General features: G+C 46.0%; 1 protein-coding gene across 1 annotated transcript in view; it reads right to left on the reverse strand.

The window, feature by feature from the left end:
- Positions 1–1,859: 1,859 nt before the first annotated feature.
- Positions 1,860–25,085, reverse strand: part of CA6 (carbonic anhydrase 6) — a 31,529-nt gene continuing 8,303 nt past the window's right edge. The window contains exons 3-9 of the mRNA XM_061161231.1: positions 21,563–21,742; positions 15,641–15,789; positions 12,714–12,806; positions 9,245–9,314; positions 7,352–7,509; positions 4,988–5,111; positions 1,860–2,251 (exon numbers count right to left, since the gene is read on the reverse strand). Coding sequence (XP_061017214.1) covers positions 2,130–2,251; positions 4,988–5,111; positions 7,352–7,509; positions 9,245–9,314; positions 12,714–12,806; positions 15,641–15,789; positions 21,563–21,742 — 896 coding nt within the window. The 3' untranslated portion in view covers positions 1,860–2,129. The remainder of the gene's footprint in view (positions 2,252–4,987; positions 5,112–7,351; positions 7,510–9,244; positions 9,315–12,713; positions 12,807–15,640; positions 15,790–21,562; positions 21,743–25,085) is intronic.

Raw genomic sequence — 25,085 nt, forward strand, 5'->3', positions numbered from 1 at the left:
TTTTAGTTGGGGATTGTGTGTTTGTGGAGAGCAAAAATGCAACCAACCTGTTCAGTCGAGGCCTGTGGCCAAGGGACTTCTAATGGCAGGAAGTACAGCCCAGTCCAGCGTTCACCACCCACCACTCTCAGCCACACTGAACCACCTCTCTGAGATCGGAGGTCCTTCTGTGCTTCTCTACAGCAGCTTCTCTCTGGACAGCAGCTGTCCCTGGGAGGGCATGGCATCTGCTTCCCCTGTGTGAGGTTCGGGGTTGCCAGGTGCCATCCTGGGCCCCTCTGCATGGCCTCGGTTGGACGTCAGCTGGGCCTCATGTCAGCTGGGCTCAAGTCGCCAGCTCAGGCCTGAGAGAGGGCATCTGAGTTGCCAGCCTGTCCATTCATCAGGGGTGGGGGAGGTGGCCCCCCAGGTGACAAGAGGGTAGTTGGGAAGGGCTGGGTATCTATCATCCAGGGGTGATGATGCTTTGAAATTCTAAAAGCAGGACAGGGAAGTAAGAGGGACCAGAGCCCAGTGAGTGCAACTCCACATCTTTCATTGTGTGAAAAATGATGAAGTCCAGGGACTTGCACTGGAATGTTAGTCCCTGATACGCCTGTAACTTACAGAAGAACTCTTAGAGGTCCTTGGGCCTCAGGTTACCAACAGGAAAGATGGGAGGGGTGGAGGGGCTTGCCAAGGTCCCCTGGGCACAGGCCCCGCCATTCTCACAGTGGCCACTGGAGGGCAGCAGCTTCCCTTCAAACACAGCCGGTCCACTGAGACCTCTGTCTAATCCGTCCTTCACCAAAACCTTTGCTCTAGTTAGTCCTTCACAAAATGGCACCGGCACAGAAGGCCTTTGGGGAAATTCTGGCACTCTTGAGAGGAACGTCTACTGAGAGCACCGTGGGACAGCTAAGGGGCTGTTTCTAAGGGATATCTTGTTTTTCAAAACTTCTCTTGAGAACCACGAACTCATGGAAACCAGTTTTGGAATTCTGAAATCGCAGAGCCTGCAAAGGGGGTCCTCCCAGCTGCTCCTGGGGGACCCAGGCTTGCCCCTGAAGGGGGCGGTTGGCCAGGTGGCTTTCTTCTCACTGACAGCAGGAGGCTGTTTTTGTGGCTTTTTAAAGAACCACACTTTCTGCTGTCACTAGGATGCAATGTGGCCTCTGTCCTCCGCATCTCCCTCCCAGGACAAAACTTTTGGATCACAAAGTTGACAGCAATTTAGTTTTAAAAGGCTTCCCAGGTGGTGTAGTGGTATCTGCCTGCCAATGCAGATAGTTTTTAAAATGTTCACAATGACAATCTAGAGAAATAACATTAGCCCCAAATTAATATCACCTGAAACCATTTTACTTTTTTCCCTTGAGTGTTTTTGGCTTTTGTTGTTGTTGTTGTTGTGTTGGGGTTTTTTTTTTAGTTTCAAGAACACTGGAGTGGGTTGCCATGCCCTTCTCCAGGGGATCTTCCCAACCCAGGGATTGAACCTGGGTCTCCTGTGTAGCAGGTGAATTCTTCCCTGTCTTCTGAGACACCAGGGAAGTCAGTTTTTAAGCTAAACTCAGCCAAATTCCTACTCTGCATTGTTGTAATAGTGAAAAGTTGGAAGCATAAATTAACAATAATAATACAAACAATAGTACTTACAGTTTTCATAAAAGTTATAAAAATATCAGTTGTTGATTGGAAACTTTCATTTTTAACCTTTCAATAATGTCAGTGGGAACTTTTGAAAAAAGCTGGAAATCCCTCCCACCTTCATTTCTACCCCATCACCTGGGTCCCTCCCGATAGAGCAAAGAAACAATATTTGAAATGGCACAAAGGAATAGAAAAGATAAGTTTTTAAATAACAAATTTCCAAAGTTATTTTATTTCATCTAAATGCTATCAGGATTTCAGGTTGATTTCTAATTAAGACAAATTATTGTATGTGATTCGAGAGGAGGGTAGTTAAATTTCTATTCCAGTCAATTCCCATTGGTATCTTCTCGCTCAAACCCTTATGCATTTAAGCCATCTCACTTCCGTTCATGGATGATGGCTTCTCCTGTTTTAATCATAAATTAAACAGCTGCCTTGGTAGACGTGGTATGATCTGGACACCCAGGGCTTCTTGGACAGAAGGCAGGGCTCACTCTTCAGTGCCAATACCCTTGTCTTTTTCTCTTTGTTATCTGCTGTTCAATAAATCTTCTCAGGTACTCAAGGTTTTTGTCAATGTTGTTTAGATAAAAATGGAGTTTGGAGCCTGAAGTATGTTCTATAAAAAGAAGAGTTAATAGGAAAAAGTCAGAACCTTGAAGAGATTCATGAAAACAGGGGACACAGGACTGCCAGACACCATTCCCTACATGTATACTTAGGAAAAATATTTTTGATTCCTTCATACGCCCGCCATGTTCCCATCCCATTGGCTTCAGGCATCCTTGCTATGTCTGAATTTAGGCTTGTAAGCTGCCAGAATCCAAGGGGTGACATGTCAAAGATGGTTCAACTCTTGACCCTTGGTTTCTCATGTGAAGCTCAGTAGCCTTTACCTTAGAAAACACAGGTGTTTTCTAATAAATAAGTTGCAAGAAGGCCGATTTTGCTATTCTCCTGTGTTTATAACTGATCTTTGTTTCTCAGGTCATTCATCTTTGATGAGTTGATCATATTAACCCATCTGGTAATGGATTCTATAGAACTATGAAATATCATGTGGATTGTGCAGTTGGGTTGCTACATAGAAGTCTGGGTCTGAGTAAATTTGGAGTGAGATGATGCCCAGTTCTCTGTTCTCTTCTCAGTAAAGGAAGGGCATTGTTCAGATCCCTTGGCTGGGGTTGGGAGGAAGCCCTCTTCCTATCTACTGGGAGTTGGTATGTTGTTGCTATTGTTATCATTGTCATTAGTTGCTAAGTCATGTCTGACTCTTTGTGACCCCATGGACTGTAACCTGCCAGGCTCCTCTGTCCTTGGGATTTTCCGGGCAAGAATACTGGATCAGGGTGCCATTTCCTTCTCCAGGAAGGAAACCCAAACCCGAGATGGAACCCAAGTCTCCTGCATTGGCAGGAGGATTCTTTACTACTGAGCCACCAGGGAAGCCTGGAAGTTGGTGTACTCCTCCTAAAGAGCAAGTCTCAGAAGTGACGGCAAAAATGACATACCACCAGATGGAACATTCTGGACTAAGAAGTGGTTATTAGAACCTCTGAGATCGCTCATGAGAGTACATTGAAATGACACTCCTGCCCTGCTGCAATGGAAAGAGCATTTGAGAAGTGGCATAAGGAGAATGATACAATCTGTGTTTGTTGCAAGAATAGCATAAAATGTTAAACAGGGACCATAGCAAAATTAGAACAAGGAGACAGATCAATGGGTCTAAGCTCCCTTTGTTGAGTCTGCTAGTGATTGGACCTGTTTAGGAGGATGTCGTCCTTTAGAAAAAGAAATTGTGACTGCTGACATCCAATACTTTGGCCACCTGATGAAAAGAGCTGACTCACTGGAAAAGACCCTGATGCTGGGAAGGATTGAGGGCAGAAAGAGAAGGTGGAGACAGAGATGAGATGGTTGGATGGCATCACTAACTCAATGGACACAAGTTTGAGCAAGTTCTGGGAGGTGGTGAAGGACAGGGAAGCCTGGCATGCTGCAATCCATGGGGTTGCAAAGAGTTGGACATGACTTAGTGACTGAACAACAACAATATTGTATAAAGTATAATATGGGGAAATTAAAATTATAGTTGGTGTCATTTTTCCTGTTAGTGTTGTATGAAAGGAGCAGACTGATACAAGGGAAAATAATAAATGAACCAGGAGAGATGGGGAGAAAACTATAAATGGAGCTTTATTGTGCTGGGGAGTATGTATGGAAATTTTTAACTTTTGCGAGGTACATGTAGAGATAGGGTAATATTGACTGGAGACCAGGTCTATTTATTAGAGAATATAAAGTCATCCATGGAATTTTCCAAGCAAGAATACTGGAGTAGATTACCATTTCCTACTCCAATAAAGTCCTCCGGAATGGTTAATAGAAATATACTGTAAAGACAATGAATTCAGGGAATGTGTGTAGTTCACCACCACTTTACAGAGAATTGGACAAAATAAAATGGGAAATTGCAGAATATTTACATTCCTGTGACCACAGAAATGAGGTAAGTCAAACCAACACAGTTGAAGCCCCACCTCCTGGACTGGAAGGTCCAGGGGAAACTGGACCACTTATACCTTCTTCCAGCATCCTGGCGTCTGCGGCTTCACCTGTGTGCATGCAGACGCGTCCATCACTTTGTGACCCTATGGGCTGTAGCCCACCAGGCTCCTCTGTCCATAGGATTTCCCGGACAAAGATACTGGAGTGGGTTGCCATTTCCTCCTCCAGGGGGTCTTTCTGACCCAGGGATCTAACCTGCATCTTGCGCTTCTCCTGTATTGGTAGGCAGTTTCTTTACCACTGACCCACCTAGGAAGCTCAAAGGCCATTTGGTGGCTAATCCACCCCCAGTTTGATCCGCAAGAAAAGGTAATAAGCAGTATGTGGTCTAGTTAACCCCACCTTGAGGGAATTTATGGGAGGAGTTGAGGATGGGTTTGTAATGCAGACCAAAATAGAAGTGTGGGGGAAATACCTGAGTTGGATATGATGAGGTTAACATGAGCCGACACTCTATGGGAGCATCTTATGTTACTGACATCTTGCTCCTCCCACTGTCTCTGGCCAATACTAGGTGATATTATGGAGCTGGTTCATTCTCATCACCCCCTCTGTCCTACTCAGTAGTACCACTACCTGGACTGGGAAAATGAGTCATCCTGTTTGTCCAAGCCCCATTCTGATTGGTCCAACTGAGCCCCCTGGTCCACCTGAGCCCCCTGCCGTTCAGATGACTCCCCTTCCCTTACTGTGGCCAGAAGAGATGGGCTTACCCAGAGAAGGAGGGAAACAGGAAATTATCACTGCATAGGGCAAAGAACAAACCAGAGTTGATCCCACTCACCCTGATGAGGGCGAGACACGAAGTTGGCCTCCACCACTCTGTGGTTCAGGGGCTGAGTCGTGCGGTAATCATTCTGGATGGTCTTGTTCTGGTGATTCAACAAGGAATTCTCTAGCTTCTCAACCTGCCAGCAACACGAAAGGAATTAATGAGAGGAGAGGCACTGGGTGACTTTTTTTTTAATTTAGTTAACAGTTGAACCAGCACTTGGATTTATATAACTCTGATAAAGGAGATCTCAAGTCCAGAAGTGGTTCTGGGCACTATGTGCCTTGGCATTCATCCACCCAATCATTCTTCTGACAATATCTTTCAATCTTTTTCTATGGGTATTTAGCCGATAGCAGAGAAGAGAGAAAGAAGTAAACAGAGACATACCAAGTAGCAAGCTCAGTTTCTGTTTTTCTGAACATTCCTGTGTTTTTGTCTACATTTTTTTTTTTTTAGAGTAAATTCTATTTAATTATTTTTGGCTCTGCTGGGTCTTAACTGCTGCACTCAGGCTTTCTCTAGTTGCGGCCAGTGGGGGCTACACTTTGTCGTGGTGTGAGGGCTTCTCAGCACAGTGGCTTCTCTTGTTGTGGAGCCGAGTCTCTAGATTCACAGGCTCAGTAGTTGTGGCGCACAGGCTGAGTTGCTCTGAGGCATGTGGGATCCTCCGAATCCAGGGATTGAACCTGTGTTGCCTGCACTGGCCAGCAGATTCTTAACCACTGGACCACCAGGGAAGTCCCTTGTCCACATTCTTGAGAGACATTTTTGCTGCCGTATGACTCGAGGTAAGCTACTCATTTCTCTCAGGGCTTTGAAAAAGTTGTTGCACTGCTTTTGACTTTCGTTGTTGCTGCGTTGAATTAACTCTCAGTCTGACTGTATTTCTTTCATGAAAATATATCTTTTCCCTTTGGCTGATATTTAACTCTCCTCTTTGCTTTGATAGCTTGTGGCTTCACTGTGATGTGTTCAGTGTGGGCTTCTTTTTGTTTTCACTGACTCATTGGGCTTCCTTAATATATAACACGGTGACTTTCAACCCTCTGGAAAATTGTCGGTCAACATTTCTCAAATTATTCCTCTTCTCTATGTCACCTCTCTTCTCCCACTATAATTTCAACTTGACATTTTTCAGGTCTTTCTAGTATTTTCTCTATACCTCTCTACTTTTTCATATTTCTACCTCTTTTTCTCTTTGTGCTGCATTTCGCATAATTGTCTCAGCTCTGTCTTTCAGCTTACTAATTCTTTCTTGAACTTGTCCTACATGCTATTAAACTCATTTGTTGGATTATTAATTTCAGTTACTATCTTTTCATTTCTAGAAATTAACAATTTACTTTTTTTCAAGTTTACTTGGTCATTTTTACACTTCGTTCTTTCCTTGTATTTCAAACTCTTCTACATATTAAACATATCAAGTATGTTTAATTATACATATTATGCATTCTTTATACATATTAAACATACTTTATATTAATTGGCTGATAATTAAACAGTATCTGAAATCTTTGTAGGTCTGATTCTGCTGACACTCACTCATAGTGCCTTTTTCTTGGTATTTTGTGATTATTTTTTTTTTTATTTGAGTTCATCTCAGATAATTTTATTTGTAGAAACTCTTCTAGATCTGAATTTAAGGTGCATTATTCATAGATAACTAACGTTGACTTTTGTTAGGTATCTCAGGGCACTTTCAACCTGGTTGGCATTGTTTTTATATGTGGGTGTAAGAATGAGGGGTCTTTGCGCTTTTTCCTGAAATAGGGAAATGGAAATTTTAAAAAGAAAAATATTCGCTTCTGAGGAACCCAGAAGGTTTGCTTTTCAAACTCAGTAACATTTTTTCTTTTATTTAACTCCACAAATACTCATTATGCACCCGTGCTAGGCTCAAGGACAAAAGACGATTGATACAGCTCTTCCCCTCAAAGGGCTACAGACATTTTTAGATGGTAAACGACTAAATCTGAAGCTAACCTTCTTGCATAAAGTCATTTATGAGGTTAGAATGTAGCCCCATAAGGACATGGAGTTTGCACATGTAATACCTGGTGAGAGCGGCACTCAATAAATATTTGCCTTCACTATGCAAATTTTCTCCTGACTTGGATCAGTTTCCAGTTTTTTTTGTTTTTGTTGCATTGCCTATAGATTTCTTGGATTCTCTGATGCCTGTTGGCCCATTTCTGCCATAGCACAGCACTAGTAAGATCACCCATGGTGATACAGGTGAGGCATTACAGCCCTGGACATAGAAGACACTATAGGAGCTCAGGTATGGGCATTAGGTAAGATTTAGGGGAACGCTCTTATTGATCAGGTCGTGGAAAGGAGAGACTTGGATATTAAAGCAATCTTGTACATTACCTGTGTCCTAGAGAGCTTGACAGTATCTGCTACCACAAACCAGTGGACGTTCTCTGTGCAGGGAGGAGTGGTGAGTGATCCCAAGTAGCTGTAGTAGTAGCGGAGGTCCCCAGGGAGCATGTCCTGGATGTCAAGGCCCCTCAGAACCGTGCTTTGTCCTAATAGAGGGGATGAGAAGGAATGCTGGGGACCGCTGCTGCCCCTTGGGGGGACAGCTCTGGCTCAGATCTCACCATCTTTAAATCTCCTGATTTAAGCAGAACTTAGAACCTGATCATTGAGAAACATCACCCAGTGTGCTGCTTCCTGGAAAGGGTTAAGAGCAAAGACTTTGGGGAGAAACCCTCTCAAATACCTCCTCTGGCTGGGTGGCCCTGGCTGGATACTCACCTGTCTATAGGAAGGGGACACTCATGGGAGTTCCCTGGTGGCCCAGTGGCTGAGACTCCGTGCTCTTATTGCAGGGGGTCCGGGTTTGATCCCTGGTCAGGGAACTAGATCCCACATGCTGCAACTCAAGATGATGCACGAGGCAGGAATTCTGCTTCTTTCCCTGAGCACTTCTGCATTTTTTTTAATGGCAAAGAGGATATCCTTGTGATGTATACATAAACAGGCTTGTTTAACCAAGGCTGCAAAGTCTACTAGTGCATAGCCCAATGAGCAGGCAAAAAATTTCTAAGTTTTTTTTTTTTCTGGTTGCACTGCATGGCATGCAGGATCTTACTTCCCCAAACAGGGATTGAACCTGTGCTCCCTGCAGTGAAAATTGAGAGTCTTAACCACTGGACTGCCACGTTAAGAAGATGAGTGAGTGTCTGGCTACCTTCTCCATGAAGTGGGAGGTCAGGCATCCCCTTCAGGGGAGAAGCTGGGGCCAGGAAGGGGGTGCTTCGGGAGAGAGGAGAAAAGGTGATGCAATCATTGTGGAGAGGGGAAAAGAAAATGCCCAGAGGAGTATTTTAGGATTTCTGAGCAGTGCTGGTACTTGTTAATATTTTAGCTAGGAATGAAAGCAATACCAATTAGAAATATCTGTGTTTCTCTCAGGCACATTCTCTATAGGCTGTTTGGCTACAGGCTCTGAGAAGGTAGAAGTTGGCCTAGGGCTTTATCAGGTGAGTTTGTGGAGGGATGGAGAGCATTTGCATGGGTGTGTCAGAATGATGGTCCGTGGCATCCAAGCCAGGTAAAGAGAATTGAGAGGCAAGAAGCGTGACTAGTAGTGAAAACATGGAGGCCCATGAATTGGAAGTCAGGAGATTCCTGGAGAGAGTGAGGACTGAGGTCAGGGAACTGGAGTCCAGAATATGGGGCAAAGTGAGATGCCCAGAACCAAGGCTGCGGCAGACGTGGTTACAGCTTAAGGTCAAGAGTTGACCATATTGCTGCTGCTGCTGCTGCTAAGTTGCTTCAGTCGTGGGAGTGGGCAAATGCTTTGACAAGAACCCTGCCTTCTGGAGGCAGAGAGAAGGGAGACCAGCGCCGTGACTGCATTCACAGACACCATGACAAGAGGCTTCACCCTTGAGACTCTTCTCAACTAGAAACCAAGGAGCTCATCTCTGTCTAAGGACCAGGATCATCACTACCAGCTGGGGCCAGAGGTGAGGGTGACTTAATTGAAAATATCCCTCATTCATGGAACTCTGGCCATCCAGACATTCCAGTCGTGGAAATCGACAGGTAGTTTATGAACGGGTCTCTCGGAGGTGTGCACAGCCTGAGCCAACCACGGGAACTGCTGGAGCCAGTGACCTTGCACGGGGAGTGAAGTGTCCCCTGGAAGGCTTCTCTGCCACCCTCCCCACCCATGACTTTCCCGGCCCCCCGGCCCCATCACACTCAGGCTCAGGCCTCCATCCCGGTGCACCTTCTGGTGGTTTCTCTTACCTGCATACCTGATGTCCTCCAGATGAGAAATGAAGTTGCTGTAGTAAGCATTTTCAGCGTAATCCTTTACCTGCGGGGGAAACGGAGCCGTTAACCTGAGGGAGGTGGGGCCTCCCTCTGGCACTCTCTCCCTTAATTCAGCTGTTCGGTATCCTGGCTGGCTGGGCAGAGCTATGAGGGCAAGGAGGCATCTGGGGAGACAGTCTGGCTGTTCTTTGCACCAACTGCCTTGGCTCACCAGTTTCTTCCAGAAAGACAAGATCTGAAGCATTTTGGCAGCTTCCCTGGAAAAGACCTTCTTGGCAGTATCTGGTGATATCCTCATGGAATGGCCAAAGTCACTGTTAAAATATCCCCAGTGACCTTGTTTTGGGCAATGTCAGCCACAGTCAGATTCACTGTGGGTTTTTTGTTTTTGCTTTTAGCCACTACCACACAGCATGCGAATCTTAGTTCCTTGACCAGGGATCAAGCCCATACCACCTGTAGGGGAAGCGTAGGGTCTTAATTGCTGGACCACCAGGGAGGCCCCCAGATTCATTATGATGAGGGGGCTTGGTCTCAAGTGCTCCCTTCTTCATCCTCAGGACTTTTGACTGGATGGACTAGAGCCAGATGTCCAAGGCAGAACTGCTCCAATGCTGACCTCTGACATCCTCTATTTTTTGAATGAGTGTTTACTTGTTAGAAGTCAGAAAAGTTGCTTTTGGTGAAAAATATCTATGGACAATGGTTCTTTTCAATCAGTGATGCTGATCCATTCTTCCACTGGGTGAAAATTCAGACTTTCTTGGATTTCTTCTTTTTCTAATCTTAAATTTATTTTTTAATTGAAGGATAATTGCTTTACAGAATTGTGTTGGTTTCTGCCAAACATCAACATGAGTCACCCACAGGTATACATATGTCCCCTCCCTCTTGACCCTCCTTCCCCCCTCCCTCCCCATCCCACCCCTCTAGGTTGTTACAGAGCCTGGGTTTGAGTTCCCTGAGTCATGCAGCGAATTCCCATTGGCTATCTATTTTACTTATGGTAATGTAAGTTTCCATGTTACTCTCTCCCATACATCCCCCCCTCTCCTTCCTCCCAACCCCCTTCCTTGGATTTCTGACTGTTGTTTATCTGTTTTCTAAATGTATCCTCTCTTTCTCTGTTTTTCTAGCTACCTTTCATAAGCAAATACTTTCAGTGTACCATTTAACAATTTTAAGTTATTAATGATTGCTCTAGTGACTTCAATGTGCAACTTACATCAGTTTGTGCTAGAGAGCATCCCAGGTGGTGCAGTGGTAAACAATTCACCTGCCAATGCAGGGAGACGCAAGAAACTTCGGTTCGATCCCCAGGTCAGGAAGATCCCTTGAAGGGGGGCATGGCAACCCATTCTAGTATTCTTGCCTAGAAAATTCCAGGGACAGAGGAGCCTGGCAGGCTACAGAAAATGGGGTCACAAAGAGTTGGACACAACTGAGCATTTTCTCCTAAATACAGATCACATTTTCCTATTTGCATGCTGAACTTTTTCCTCAATTACTAGACATTTTACATAATATATGGTAGCAAATCTAAATTCTGATTTTTTAAAAACTGTCCTGTGGGGTTTTTGTTGTTGTTCCCGTAACTCTTCAGTGACTTGCCTGGGCTTTATCTGCAGAATATGTGTCCATAGTAGTGTGTAGCAGCTGATGAGTCTGCTCAGGTCTAAAGTCTTATTTTTATTTTTTTAGCCTAGGACCATCTATGGTCAGCACAATTTTACAGTCACTCAGCGATTTTAGCAGAGGTTGTGCTCAGACCCCAGGAGCCCAAGCTGATGGATCTGTGTGTGGGTTGAGGAGCACATTCAAAGGTCGGCCAGTTACCAAGTCAGACTCAGCTTTCACTTTCCATCAGGCCTGGGGAAGCGGACACAAATGCTCTGTGGGTCTCTCACTTTCAGCATCTCCCAGTTGGATTTCTAATTGGTCTGCCCCTTGCCGCTCACCTCAGTTAGGACGTGATAGGACTCCCAGAGCTGCGAGTTTTCCTTTTCTGTCTTTTCTGTTGTTTGCTGCTTTTATCAGCAATGCCCCTCAGGCACGGGTTTTCAGTTTCTACTTCAAATCTAATGAATCCCTATACCAGGCAGTGAAGCTGCTGGTTTTCCTCTTCACCTGCCCTGATGAAACTACCTTGCTGACCAAGTTGTTGTTGTTCAGTTGCTAAGCTGTGTCCGACTCTTTGCGACCCCAGCGATTGCAGCACGCCGGGCTCCCCTGTCCTTCACCATCTCCAGGAGTCTGCTTATACTCATGTCCACTGAGTCAGTGATGCCATCCAACCATCCTTTCCTCTGTTGTCCCCTTCTCCTCCTGTCTTCAATCTGCCCCAACATCAGGGTCTTTTACAGTGAATCAGTTCTTCCCATCAAGTGGCCAAAGTGTTGGAGCTTCAGCTTCAGCATCAGTCCTTTCAATGAATATTTAGGTTTGATTTCCTTTAGGATTACTTGCTGACCAAGTTAGCAGATGGAAAGAGTGCCAGGCAAGAAAGCCCACAAACTCCCATTGTTCTTACTCAAAATTCTCACCATTTGTCATAAATAAGTGCTTTACCTTGTTATTTGTCTTTGGTCCATTTCCAGAGCACTGATATGCTCGTTTTTGATGTGTGTGTTCAGTCGTGTCCAGCTCTTTGTGACCGCATGGACTGTAGCCTGCCAGGCTTATCTGGAATTTCCCAGGAATGGAATTTTCCAGGCAAGTATACTAGAGATGGTTGTCATTTCCTTCTCCAGGCAATCTTCCTGACCCAGGGATTGAACCCGTGTTTCTTGTGTCTCCTGCATTGGCAGTTGGTTTCTTTACCAGCTGAACCATCAGGGAAGCTAATATAATACTTGTTTTGGGAGGGGACCGTATTCACTGACCACTTCTTGCTGCCTAGACATAAGTCCCACCCTCCAGACTTTCTGAGGAATGCAGAGATGTGGCCTCTGTCTACTGGGCCACAGGCTTCCTTGTGTCCTCACACCAGTTGTCAAGTCAGCCCCTCTGGGATCAGCTCTTCTAACTCAGCTTGTCCAGATCATCCATGAGGTTGGTGACCCAGAAGCACCACAGTAACTGTGAGCAAGGATTGGGGAAAGAGTAGGTCTTTCAGGGACTTCCCCGATGGTCCGGTGGTTAAGACTCCACACTCCCAATGCAGCAGGCCCAGGTATGATCCCTGATCAGGGAACTAGATCCCACATGTCTCATAGATGCTGCATGCTGCAACAAGAGACAAAGATTCTTCATGCCACAACTAAGACCAGATAAGTAAACAAATGTTTTTCTTTAAAAGAGTACATCTTTTATCAAGTCAGTGTTTCCAAGAACCGTGAGCTCGGGAACACATGAGGAGAGACAAGTAGGAAAACCCTTTGTCTACACTTAACGCCTCGTTTTGACACCAGTTTATAACTTCGAGTGTGTAGGTTCAGCCTACCTCAACCAGGGCCGCCAGCACAGCCAAACCATCAGGCTCTTTCTGGGCTTCCTCATAGCTGTCGTATTTAGAATTGTAGTGGACGACGTGAATCTGTGGAAGCGAGAAAGGGAGTGAAAGTCGCTCAGTTGCTTCTGACTCTTTGAGACCCCATGGACTACACAGTCCATGGAATTCTCCAGGCCAGAATACTGGAGTGGGTAGCCTTTCCCTTCTCCAGGGGATCTTCCCAACCCAGGGATTGAACCCAAGTCTCCCACATTACAGGCGGATTCTTTACCATCTGAACCACCAGGGAAGCCCCAGAATACTGGAGTGGGTAGCCTATCCCTTCTCCAGTGGCTCTTCCCAAACCAGGAATCAAACCAGGGTCTCCTGCATTGCAGGCAGATTTTTTACAGGCTCAGCTATCAGGGCAAGTCAGGGGCAATTCCTATAACGTTCAAACGCTTCAGGTTTTCAGGAATGAGGAAAATGAAAAAAAGATGCTTCATCTGGCACCTCTGCTTGACCAACAAACACTGTTGACCACCATCTCCCTCCATCTGGGCTACAAGATCTAAGGCCAGAAAGTTCTGAGAAGGACATGAGGAGAGGGCTGAGAAATGTTCATGGGGAGAAGCTCTGATTAATGCAGGCTTGTATTGCTTGTATTAGCTGATTTTGCTTTATATTTGCAGAGTAATCAACATTTCTATTATTTATTGAAATAGCTTAATTTGCATAGCCTGTACTCAATACAAAAAAATAATGTATACCACTTGCTTGCTTAGTAAGAATAAGTGCTAGATTTTTAATTAAAAAAAAAAAAAAAACAGATACACAACAAGCAACAAAGGTTTACTGTATAGCACAGGGAACTACAGTCAATATCTTATAATAACCTATAATGGGAAATAATATGAAAAATAATATATGTATATATGTATAACTGAATACTCTTGCTATACACCTGAAACATGGTAAATCAGCTATACTTCAATAATATATATACATCAATAAAAAAGAGTAATGTATAAAATATGTGAATCAAGTTTAAATTAAAATTTTGACCCTAAAAAAGAAAAATTCTCCAAGAATGCAAAGAACACGAGTGGGATTATGTGTACTGTGTGCTAATTGCTTCAGTCATGTCTGACTCTTTTTTTTTTTTTTTCATGTCTGACTCTTTGTGACACCACAGACTGTAGCCCACCAGGCTCCTCTGTCCATGGGATTCTCCAGGCAAGGATACTGGAGTGGGTTGCCATGCCCTCCTCCAGGGGATCTTCTTGACCCAGTGATCAAACCTGCATCTCTCATGGGGCGATGGCAATTCACCTTCCCCCAGGCAGACAAGCCGGCAGAGTCCAGGAGATCATATGAGGCCATGGGGTTCTCCTGAGGTCTCCCTAGAGTGGGCATGTGCCCCCTTACCTCAGGAGGCCACTGTAAACCCGTGGTCATCCGAAGCAGTAATAATCTTCACTAGCCATATCTTTTTAGGTAGTGTCTCATCAGTTCTCTCTTTTGAAATAGAATCCAATAGGCTTTCTTTATGAAGCCTCCCAGGTGGCGCTAGTGGTAAAGAATCCACTTGCCAAGGCAGGAGCCTTAAGAGACACGAGTTCGATCCCTGAGCCGGGAAGATCCCCTGGAGGAGGGCTTGGTGACCCACTCCAGTATTCTTGCCTGGAGAATCCTATGGATAGAGGAACTTGGCGTGCTACGGTCCACAGGGTTGCAAAGAGTCAGACACGACTAAAGCGACGTGGCACGCACCCATCCTAAGCAAGAGAGGAAACCAGCAGATCTACCAGGCAGAAATCCAGCTGAAACTAAGGAGGGCTTGCCCCCCTCTGTGGGCTGTACACTCCTGCTTCGGGCTGACTTCGTGAAAGCGGGGACCCAGCCCGAACCCCCAGCACAGAGCAGTGATGAGTGGTGAGTGAACGAAAAATAAATTTAACCTCAGGGTGACCTGACTTACCACTGCACAAAGCATTTTTGGCTGTTTTAGTGAGAAAATAGGGCTTCCCTGGTAGTCCACTGGTTAAGAATCTGCCTTGCAACACAGAGGACACCAGTTCAATCCCTGGTCCAGGAAGATCCCACGTGCCGAGGGGCAACTCAGCCAGTGCAGCACAGCGACTGAAGCCTGCACGCCCTGGAGCCCGTGCTCCACAACAAGAGAAGCCACCGCAGTGAGAATCCCATGCAGCATGACTAGAGAGTAGCCCCCGCTCACTGCAACTAGAGAAAGCCTAGAAGCAGCAAGAGCCGCCAAAAAATAATAGTGATAGTACATTAAAAATAAATTACACAGGCCTTCCCTGGTGGTTCAGTAGTAAAGAATCTGCCTCCAATGCAGAAAACCTGGGTTTGATCCCTGATCTGGAAAGATCTCACATGCTGAGAAGCAAACTAAGTCTTTATGCCACAACTACTGAGCCTATGCGCTAGAGCCCAGGAGCTGCAGCTACTGAGCCCACACACCACACTAAGGAAGTCTGAGTGCCCTACGGTCGGGCTCCACAGAGAAGCCACCGCAATGAGAAGCCCAAGCACTGCAACTAGAGAAAAGCCCTGGCAGCAATGAAGACCCAGGACAGCCAAAAATAAAATAAATAAATATTTCTTAAAACAGGGCTTCCGAGGCGGCTGAGTGGTAAAGAATCCACCTGCCATCACAGGAGACCTGGGTTCAATCCCTGGGTTGGGAAGATCTCCTGGAGGAGGAAATGGCAACCCACTCCAGTACTCTTGCCTGGGAAATCGCATGGACAGAGGAGACCGGTGGGCTGCAGTCCACGGGGTGGCAGACTAGAGAAAAGCCCTCGAAGCGGCAAAGACCCAGGATGGCCAAAAAATAAATAAATATTTTTTTAAAAAATAAAGTAACACAAACATGACTACGGGGTTTGAAAGAAAGAGGAACCTGAAGGTACCTCAATTACGTATCGCATCCCATCCACGGTGTGCTCAGAGCCGCTGATCTCCGAGGAGGCTCCGCCCCAGTGGAAGTGCATCTGCTTGGCTAAGTACTGTGTGCCGTCGGAGGTTGTCATGCGCATGGTGGACGGCAGGCTGATCTGCACTGGAAGAGAAGACGAGGGGCGGGGAGTGTGCGGATGGGCGAGGAGGGGAAGTCAGCATCCCTCCTCACCTGCCCACTCCTGGGGCAAGCTGGTGCTAGAGACAGGCCTAGACTGCCATGGGCAGGGTGACCCCTGGGGAGGAGGCAACTGGCACACAGGGCCGGTTGGGGACCAGGCCCTGAGCTGGGCTGGACAGGCACTTGTCCCTGGGCACACACCTTCCCACTCAGGACCAGTAGGTCAGGCGCAGGACACCAAGGGGCAGGTCCAACTGATTATCCCTGAAAAAATAGGGCTAGTGAGTGTGGAAGTCAGAATTCCACTCTCCACCTGTGGCCAATTTTGGAATTTGCCCATAGGGTAGGGAACAGGAAGTGGGGCCTCTTGGGACTGTTTTGATTACTTTTACTACCAGACGTGAATACCCTGGAAGGCCGAGTTGAGGTCATTATCTTCTCCACGATGTGGTTAAAATCTACAACCTATGTTGACTTCTAGAACCAGCCCAACTAACAACCCATTCCACTGCATCCCTGAGGGTTTCAACACTTTTTTTTTGTTGGACTGCTCTGGGTCTTCATTGCTGCTCAGGTTTTCTCTAGTTGTGGTGTGCTGGCTTCTCATCGTGGGGGCTTCTCTTCTTGTGGAGCACAGGCTCTAGGGCGCGCGGGCTTCAGTAGTTGTAGCTTCTGGGCTCTAGCGCACAGGCTCAGTATTTGTGGCGCTTGGGCTTAGCTTTCCCGTGGCTTGTGAACTTTCCTAGGCCGGGGATCAAACCTGTGTCCCCTGCATTTGCAGGCAGATTCTTAACTACTAGATCGCTAGAGAAGTCCTTTTATTTTATGGACCAAAAAGCCAACCCAGGGAGGTAGAAAGATTGCAGTCACTCAGTTTGTAGGTCCAGGCAGAACCAGGCCTGGACAGAACATTATCACTGCAGGCCTCAACTTGTCTTCAGAAGACAAGAGATCAAATTCTGCGGCATGTCAGGGAACACGCGGACTCTCAGCATGGGATTGAATTTGATGTAATCATCAATAGTTTCAAATGTTAGGTTCTTGCCGACAGAAAATGGTTCAGTCTTCTAGCTAACTCGTGCCTTGGGCCCTACAGACTTTCTGCAGGGAAGTCACTCTGGTCTTGTTTATTCCACTGGCTCAGGCCTGAGAGAAATCTTTATATTTCGGAATGAGTCAGGCAAAAGGGAGACATGGAGAGTGATCCCAAAAGTGACCAAGAAAAATATCTATAAGAGTATAATTTAAGACTTGGAAAGGGACAGTCGGCATCTGTCTTGTTAACAAGGTTTTTCTATTTAAAGTCATCAATGATAGTTATAAACAAGTACATTTTGTTAAAGAGCAAATATTAGGTCTTTGAGGATTTCCCTGGTGGTCCAGTGGTTAAGACTCTGTACTTCCCAGGCAGGAGGCATGGGTTGGATCCCTCGTCAAGGAATTAGATCCCACATATCACAAAGTGTAGCCAAAAAAAAATCAGGAATTTGATATCTGTCAAATGCCCCCCTTCTTCCCTTCCAGAAGCAGCAGGAAGCTGTGATGACAGCTTCATAATATGCCAGGAGGCAGGAATCAGGCCTCTGAGGTTTTACATGCCCTTTGGCAGAACAGGTGTTTTGTGTTCAGTGCTTAAAATGTGGCCAGCTTCTAAGTCAGTGCTCCCATGGGAAAAATGGAAGAGTTTTTCAAAGAAGATGTTCAGTCTTCTGAGTCCAGAGACTGCAGAGCTGAGGAGAGTTAGTACCACACGAGCCGTAACAGAGATCCCAATAAGTGTTTCCCCAGAAACACAATCCCCTGCAGACAGAATGTCTCAGTTCTCAAGCTGTATCAACAGGATCGCACAGGACAGATTGAAAAATGGCAGCAGTACTGGGCTTATCACTCTGCTTTTGAAAAGGTAAGGCCAAATACCCATCCTCCCCAAAATCAATTTGCTGAAACTTCCGGGTTCTGACAATTGATTTAACTTCCAGAACTGACTCCTCTTTGTTTGGAATTGATTTAACCAGATTCTTATCAGCACAGAAAAACCACATGATCTGAGCATTTTCTGTGATCACATCTACAACAAAACAGAGAAACTGAAAACAAGTGTTAGAAGGACTTCTCTGGTGGTCTATGCTCCCAATGCAGGGGGCCCTGGGTTCTATCCCTGGTCTGGAACTAGATCCCACAAGCCGCAACTGAAGATCTTGCATGCTGCAACTAAGACCTAGTGCAGTCAAATAAATAAATACTCTTTTTAAAAGAAGAAAATAAGTTTTAGGAACTTTTGCAGCACTTTATCTCAACACCCAAGAGTGTTTTTGATAAAATGTAATTTTATATCTGTATTCTAATCTAATAATAAAAATGGAAGGATGTAAACATAAAATAGACATATAAAGCAGAATTTTAAATTAAAAACACAATCCCATTGACCATCTACAAATCAATGAGAAAGGCCTCGAAATAGAAACTAACCTTGAGACACTTGATCTTGGACTTCTACCCTCCAGAACAGTGAGAAAATAAGATTCTGTGTTTTAAGCCACAAAAACCCCACAATATCATTTACATTAGCACTCCCCTCCCAATTAAATAATTAGGTATAAATCTAATGAATTATATACAAGATCTATATGAGGATAACTGAAAAATTTTGATGAAAGGAGTCACAGAATAAAAAAATGGAGAGGTAGTCCATATTCCTGGATAGGAAGACTCACTATTGTCCAGATGTCAGTTCTTCTCAACATGACCCAGAGACTCAGTGTGGTCCCAATCAAAACACCAACAGGAAAGGAGGAGCTGGGCAGGCTATACAGTTCATGGGGGTCACAAAGAATTGGACACGACTCAGCAAGAAAAGAACAATAGCAACATCACTTTTGCTACTTGGTTAAAGATCAGTTGAATATATTTATAGGGGTCTATTTCTGGACTTTCTTTTCAGTTCACTGATCTATTTGTGTATTCTTCCACCAAGACCACACTGCATTGATTATTGTAGCTTTTTTTTTCTTCCTGGCCTTGTGGAGAGGCATGTGGGATCTTAGTTCATGACCAGGGATTGAACCCATGCCCCCTGCAGTGGAAGTGCAGAGTCCTAACCACTGAACTGCCAGGGAAGTCCCTACTGTAGCTTTTTAGTAAGCCTTTTTTTAAAAAAAAATAATTATTTATTTATTTGGCTGCACTGAATCTTAGTTACTGCATGTGGGATCTAGTTCCCTGACTAGGGATCAAACCCGGGCTCCTGGATGGGGCGTATAGCATCTTAGCCACTGGACCACCATATGTCCCTTGGTGGAAGAATACACAAATAGATCAGTGAACTGAAAAGAAAGTCCAGAAATAGACCCCTATAAATATATTCAACTGATCTTTAACCAAGTAGCAAAAGTGATGTTGCTATTGTTCTTTTCTTGCTGAGTCGTGTCCAATTCTTTGTGACCCCCATGAACTGTATAGCCTGCCCAGCTCCTCTGTCCATGAAGTTTCCCAAGCAAGAATACTGGAATGGATTTTCATTTCCTTCTCCAGGGGATCTTCCCGACCCAGGAATCGAACCTTCATCTCCTGCATTGACAGGTGGATTCTTTACCACTGAGCCACCAGGGAAGCCTATGGCAAAGGTGATACAATGGAGCAAAGAGAGTCTCTTCAACAAATGGTGCTGGAACAACTGGTCATCCACACACACACAAAAGAAATAAAAAGAATCTAGATAAAGACCTTATACCCTTCACCAAAATTAATGCAAAATAGATCACAGACCTAAATGTAAGGTACAAAACTATAAAATTCTTAGAAGATGACATAGGAGAAAATCTAGATAACTTTGGGTTTGGTACCTTTTTAGATACAACACCAAAGACGCAATTCATGAGGAAAGAATTGATAAGCTGGGCTCAATTACAATTTAAAACTTCTGCAAAAGAGAGCATCAAGAGAATTAGACAACAAGCCATAGACTGGGAAGAAATATTTGTACAAGACACATCTGATAAAGAACTGCCATCCAAAATACACAATGAAGCTTAAAATTCAACAATAAGACACATAACCCAGAGACCATAATAGATACCTCCCCAAAGAAGATACACAGATGGCAAATAAATATATGAAAAGATGTTCCATAGCACAGTTCATCAAGAAAATACAAATTAAACCAACCATGAGATGCCACTACACACCTATGAAAATAACCAAAATCCAGAACACTGACACCACCAAATGCTGGCAAGGATGTGGAGCAAGAGGAACCCTCATGCATTGCTGGTGGGAATGCAACATGGTGCAGCCACTTTGGAAGAGAGATGAGCAGTTCCTTAGAAAACTAAACATACTCTTACCATACAATCCAGCAATCATGTTCCTTGCTGTTTTCCCAAATGAGTGGAAAACTTATGTCCACACAAACATCTACACATTGGTGTTCATTGATGTTTATAGCAGCTTTATTGTTATTGCTAAATCTTGGAAGCAGCCAAGATGTCCTTAAGTTGGTGAATGGATAAATGAACTTTGGTACATCCAGACAATGAAATATTATCCAATGCTAAAAAAGAAAGGAGCTATCAAGTTGTGAAAAGACATAGAGGAATCTTCAATGCATATGACTAGGTGAAAGAAGGGCTTTCCTGGTAACTCAGCTGTCAAAGAATCTGCCTGCAGTGCAGGAGACCCCAATTAGATCCCTGGGTGGGAAGATACCCTGGAGGAGGGCATGGCAACCCACTCCAGTATTCTTGCCTGGAGAATCCCATGGACAGAGGAGCCTGGCGGGCTACAGTCCATGGGGTCTTAAAGAGTCAGACACGACTGAATGACAAAGCACAGCACTGCACAGGTGAAAGAAGCCAATCTGAAAAGGTCCCACTCTTCTGCCAACCTCCCAGATGCTTCAGAGAGTGATGTTGGAAGCAGGATCTTGACATTTGTGGTAAAATGATGCTTTCATGAATTATTTGTGGAGGTCAGTGATCCAAATCATAGGTATCTGAGGGCTGCTACCTTCGCCAGCCTCATGAAGAGCAATGGGTTTTATTTTCTCAATAGAGCAAAGAGGAAATCTGAGTCCTATGACCCTACCCCCATAAGCCTATGCAAATAGACAGTAATGGGAGTAGAAAGGGATGTTTCCAAGGAGGACACGGTGGAGGAATCAGACATCTAGGACCTGGGTCCAGCTTGACCATTAGAGACTGTATGACTGGAAGTCCCTTGGATTCTCAAAGTCCCTGGTTTCAGCCTAAAAAATACCTCCCTCTGGGCTTGTCTTGAGGCTTAGAGGAGACGAGCCCACTTGGTGAAAATGAGAAAGATGTGTGCCAAGCTATAGCCGGATTTTATAAGTGTCCAGTCTAGACTTCTACAATAGAGGGGCACCAACACCCAGCCTTTCCCATCTGACCTTCACACATAGAAAATGTGGCCAATCAGACCAGGGCACAGATCAACAGAACACACAGTGGGTCACGCAGCTTCATTGCATCACCTCTCTGTCTGCTGAATTTCCCTCTGGTTGGGTCAGAGTGGGCTTGGAGAGAGGTCAGTGCAGAATGAAGAAGTGAGTGGGGAACCGAGTCTACAGACAGATGCTGTGCTATCTGGGACGAAGTGCCAGGACTCAACACCTGCAGCCCCCAGGCCACATTCTGCATCTCGGCATGTCTAACTCTGGGCAGCCCTGCCAGCCTCCCCCACCGCCCGCTTCCCCAGCTACCCCCCAAGGGACAGAAGCTGGTCTGTCGCCCATCCTTACCCGTGTGGCCGTTGTTGGTCATAGGGAACTCCTCGTGCTGGAGTCCGTAGCCTGTGAGGTTCAGAGCCCTCAGGGAAGGGTTGTACTGAACTTTCTTCACCTGCAGGTCAATGGGCGACTGTCTCGTCCCCCCACAGTCCGGGTACTCCAGAGGCCAGTGTGCTTCGTCCAGCGCCCCCTCTGACATGGGAGAGAGCCAAGGGGATCACAGTGAGAGATGCTGCCCAGCCGGGCCCTCTCTGTGGGCACCTCACTCAGTATAGAGGCCAGAGCTGGTAGCTCACAGCAGGGCCTGGCCAGGGAGGCCGGCAGAGGCTGAGACCAAGGCTGGAGGTCTGCCTTCTAGAAAGCAGGGCAGGGCCTCCAGGAGGTGGGTTGTTGTTGTTTAGTTGTTCAGTTGTCCAATTTTTTGTGACCCCATGGACTGTAGCCTGCCAGGCTCCTCTATCCCTGGGATTGCCCGGGCAAGATTACTGGAGTGGGTTGCCATTTCCTTCTCCAGGGGATCTTCCTGACCCAGGGATCAAACCCGCATCTCCTGCAATGGCAGATGGATTCTTTACCACTGAGCCATCTGGGAAGCCCAAGGAGGCAGGAAGGGCATGTAAATCAGCTTCACAGACCCCGGGGGGCTTCGGGGCTGGTTCCTAATTTTTCTGTTGCAACCACTGGCCCTGAGAACATGACTTAGTATTTTGAAAGCAATGGCTATCTGTAAGACCAGCTTTGGTTTTTCCTTTGAGTGACTGTCAGCTGATGAATATGGGATCTAGCTACGGTGCTAGTGGTAAAGAACCCGCCCACCAACGCAGGAGATATAAGAGACACAGGTTCGATCTCTGGGTTGGGAAGATCCCCTGAAGGAGGGCATGGCAGCCCACTCCAGTATTCTTGCCTGGAGAATCCCATGGACAGAGGAGCCTGTGGGCTGCAGTTCATGGGGTCAGAAAGAGTCGGACACGACTAAAGGTACTTGGCACAGCACGCAGCTGATACATGGTCCTGAGGGCTCCTTGGCCTTGGCCTTGGCCTTCCTGTGTTACTTTTAAGGGCCTTTCCTCACTTCTCCTGAGTGGCAGTTCCCTTTTCCAGCCCTCAACATTATCAAAGCCCCATCCACACCCTACGGCAGAACCTTCCCACCTCTTTTCTTTCCCACCCCCGCTTCACTGGTTCCCAGTATTGTAAAGACCACCTGGGTGCCTACACTGTGGATTCAAGGCAAGAAAGGAAGCATCAGGTTCAAGGATGACCGAGAATAATTAGTTGAAAAAATGTCAAAGAAAGGAAATTTATCTTTTTAAAGGTAGTTACTAATCACAGAAAAGAGTGATAAAAGCAAGTCATCATAGGAATTCCCTGACAGTCTAGTGGTTAAGACTGTGCACATCCACAGTTAGATACCTGGACTGGGAATTGAGATCCCACATGCTGTGTGGCACAGCCAAAAAATTAAACAAAAAACAAACAAAAAAAAGCAAGTCTTTGTAATGGGTGATTCAGCCTTCAAACAGTTGTGGAGTCTGGTTTCACCCGTTTGCAACAGGGACTCCAGCTCTCTTTCTGCCTCAGTGGGCAAGCTGTGTCATCCACAGGTTATTTTGAGAAAGATGATCATATCTGGGCCTTTTACAGTTTCCTGGTTCAATAAAAAGTCAATTCTTTATTTCTCCTCCTCTCCTTATTATTCAGTAATACACACCAAATTGTAGGCAAGTCTTTCTTAGAGGCAGATGCAAGCATCAAAGTCAGAATTGTTTTTTGCTCCACTGCATGGCATGCAGGATCTAAGGTCTGGGACCAGGGATTGAACCCAGGCTCTCTGCATTAGAAGTGCAGAATCTTAACCACTGGACCCCAGGGAAGTCCCAAGGCCAGCCATCTTGAGCACAGCCCCTTCACAGGCCAAAAGGCTTTTTGCCAGCATGGGGGTTTCTCAAGTGTTTCCAAGAGGTATTTGCGGTAGCTTTCCTGGACTCCTGGTGCTTCCAGAAGGCCACAGTCTCAGGCTATGCTGAGCTGAGAGGGACAGTCTGCACTGTGGGAATCCTCGCTTGTCTTTACCCTACAGCCACCCTCAGCATCTATGGGCCTGCCCAAGCAGAAACCCTGGGGTCTCATGGCGCTGAGCCAGGGAGGGATCCTCTGGGTCAGACAGAATGACTGGTCAGTTGGCTGTCCTGCCCTGTGCTGCCAGACTTCTTGAACCTTCCCATGATGTCCCTAACTCTGCTGCCCTTGACTTAACAGGACACACATCCACCCTCGGTGGACACTCCCCCCAGTATCTGAGGCCAGGGTGGACTGTGCAGAGAGCAGGTTCAAAACGGGCTTGCTCCTGACTCCAGCAGCCCTGGGCATCCTCTTGGGCCCCATGCCTCCCTCCAGGACACGCAGGAGGAGGACCAGGCAGGTGCTTTTGCTCCTGCCACACAGAAGAGGTGTTTCTTATCTGAACCCCACAATCTTCCTCTCTTTGGCTCACATGTGGGCCAGGACCTGCGGTAAATATCAGAGTTTTTTTTTTTCCACTTCATGTCCTGTAAATGGGGTTCAAGGTGTGAGTCTGGGGCCTCAGCAGGGCTAGGCAACGGAGAGAGGCCAGCCTGGAGGCCGTGTAGTGGTCACTGGGTTCTCGGCATATTGAGATGTTCTAGATAAACTGTGTATCATGGAATTTCCAATAAGAAAGTTCTTGCAAATCCCACACATTCTCAGTGGGACTGCAGGGAGCTCCCTTCAACCACTTTTTTTTTCTATTGAAGGATAATTGCTTTACAATACTGTGTTGGTTTCTGCCATACATCAACATGAATCAGCCATAGATATACATATGTCTGGGCTTCTCAGGTGATGCTAGTAGTAAAGAACCTGCCTGCTAATGCAGGAAACATAAAAGACAGAGGTTTGACTCCTGGGTTGGGAAGATCCCCTGAAGGAGGGCCTGGCTGTCCACTCCAATGTTCCTGCCTGGAGAATCCCATGAACAGAGGAGCCTGGTGGGCCACAGTCCATGAATCAGACATGATTGAAGTGACTTAGTACACATGCATTCATATGTTACCTCCTTCCTAAACCGCCCTCCCATCTCTCATGCTACCCCATCCCTCTAGGTTGTCACAGAGCGCTGGATTGAGCTCTCTGAGTCACACAGAAATTCCCACTGGCAATGTATTTTACCTATGGTAATGTGTTTGTTTCTATGCTATTCTCTCAATTCATCCCACCCTCTTCTTCCCCTTCCTGTGTCCACAAATCTGTTCTCTATGCCTCCATCTCTACTGAAGTGAAAGTGATAGTTGCTCAGTCGTGTCTGACTCTTTATGACCCCATGGACTATAGCCAGCCAGGCTCCTCTGTCCATGGAATCCTCCAGGCAAGAATACTGGAGTGGGCAGCCATTTCTTTCTCCGGGGGATCTTCCCAACCCAGGGACTAAACCCAGGTCTCCTGCATTGCAGGCAGATTCTTTACCGTCTGAACCACCAGGGAATCCCCCTTGCTGTCCTACCAATAGATTCAT

This window comes from Dama dama, chromosome 14, assembly GCF_033118175.1.
Source record: "Dama dama isolate Ldn47 chromosome 14, ASM3311817v1, whole genome shotgun sequence".
Lineage (NCBI taxonomy): Eukaryota > Metazoa > Chordata > Mammalia > Artiodactyla > Cervidae > Dama > Dama dama.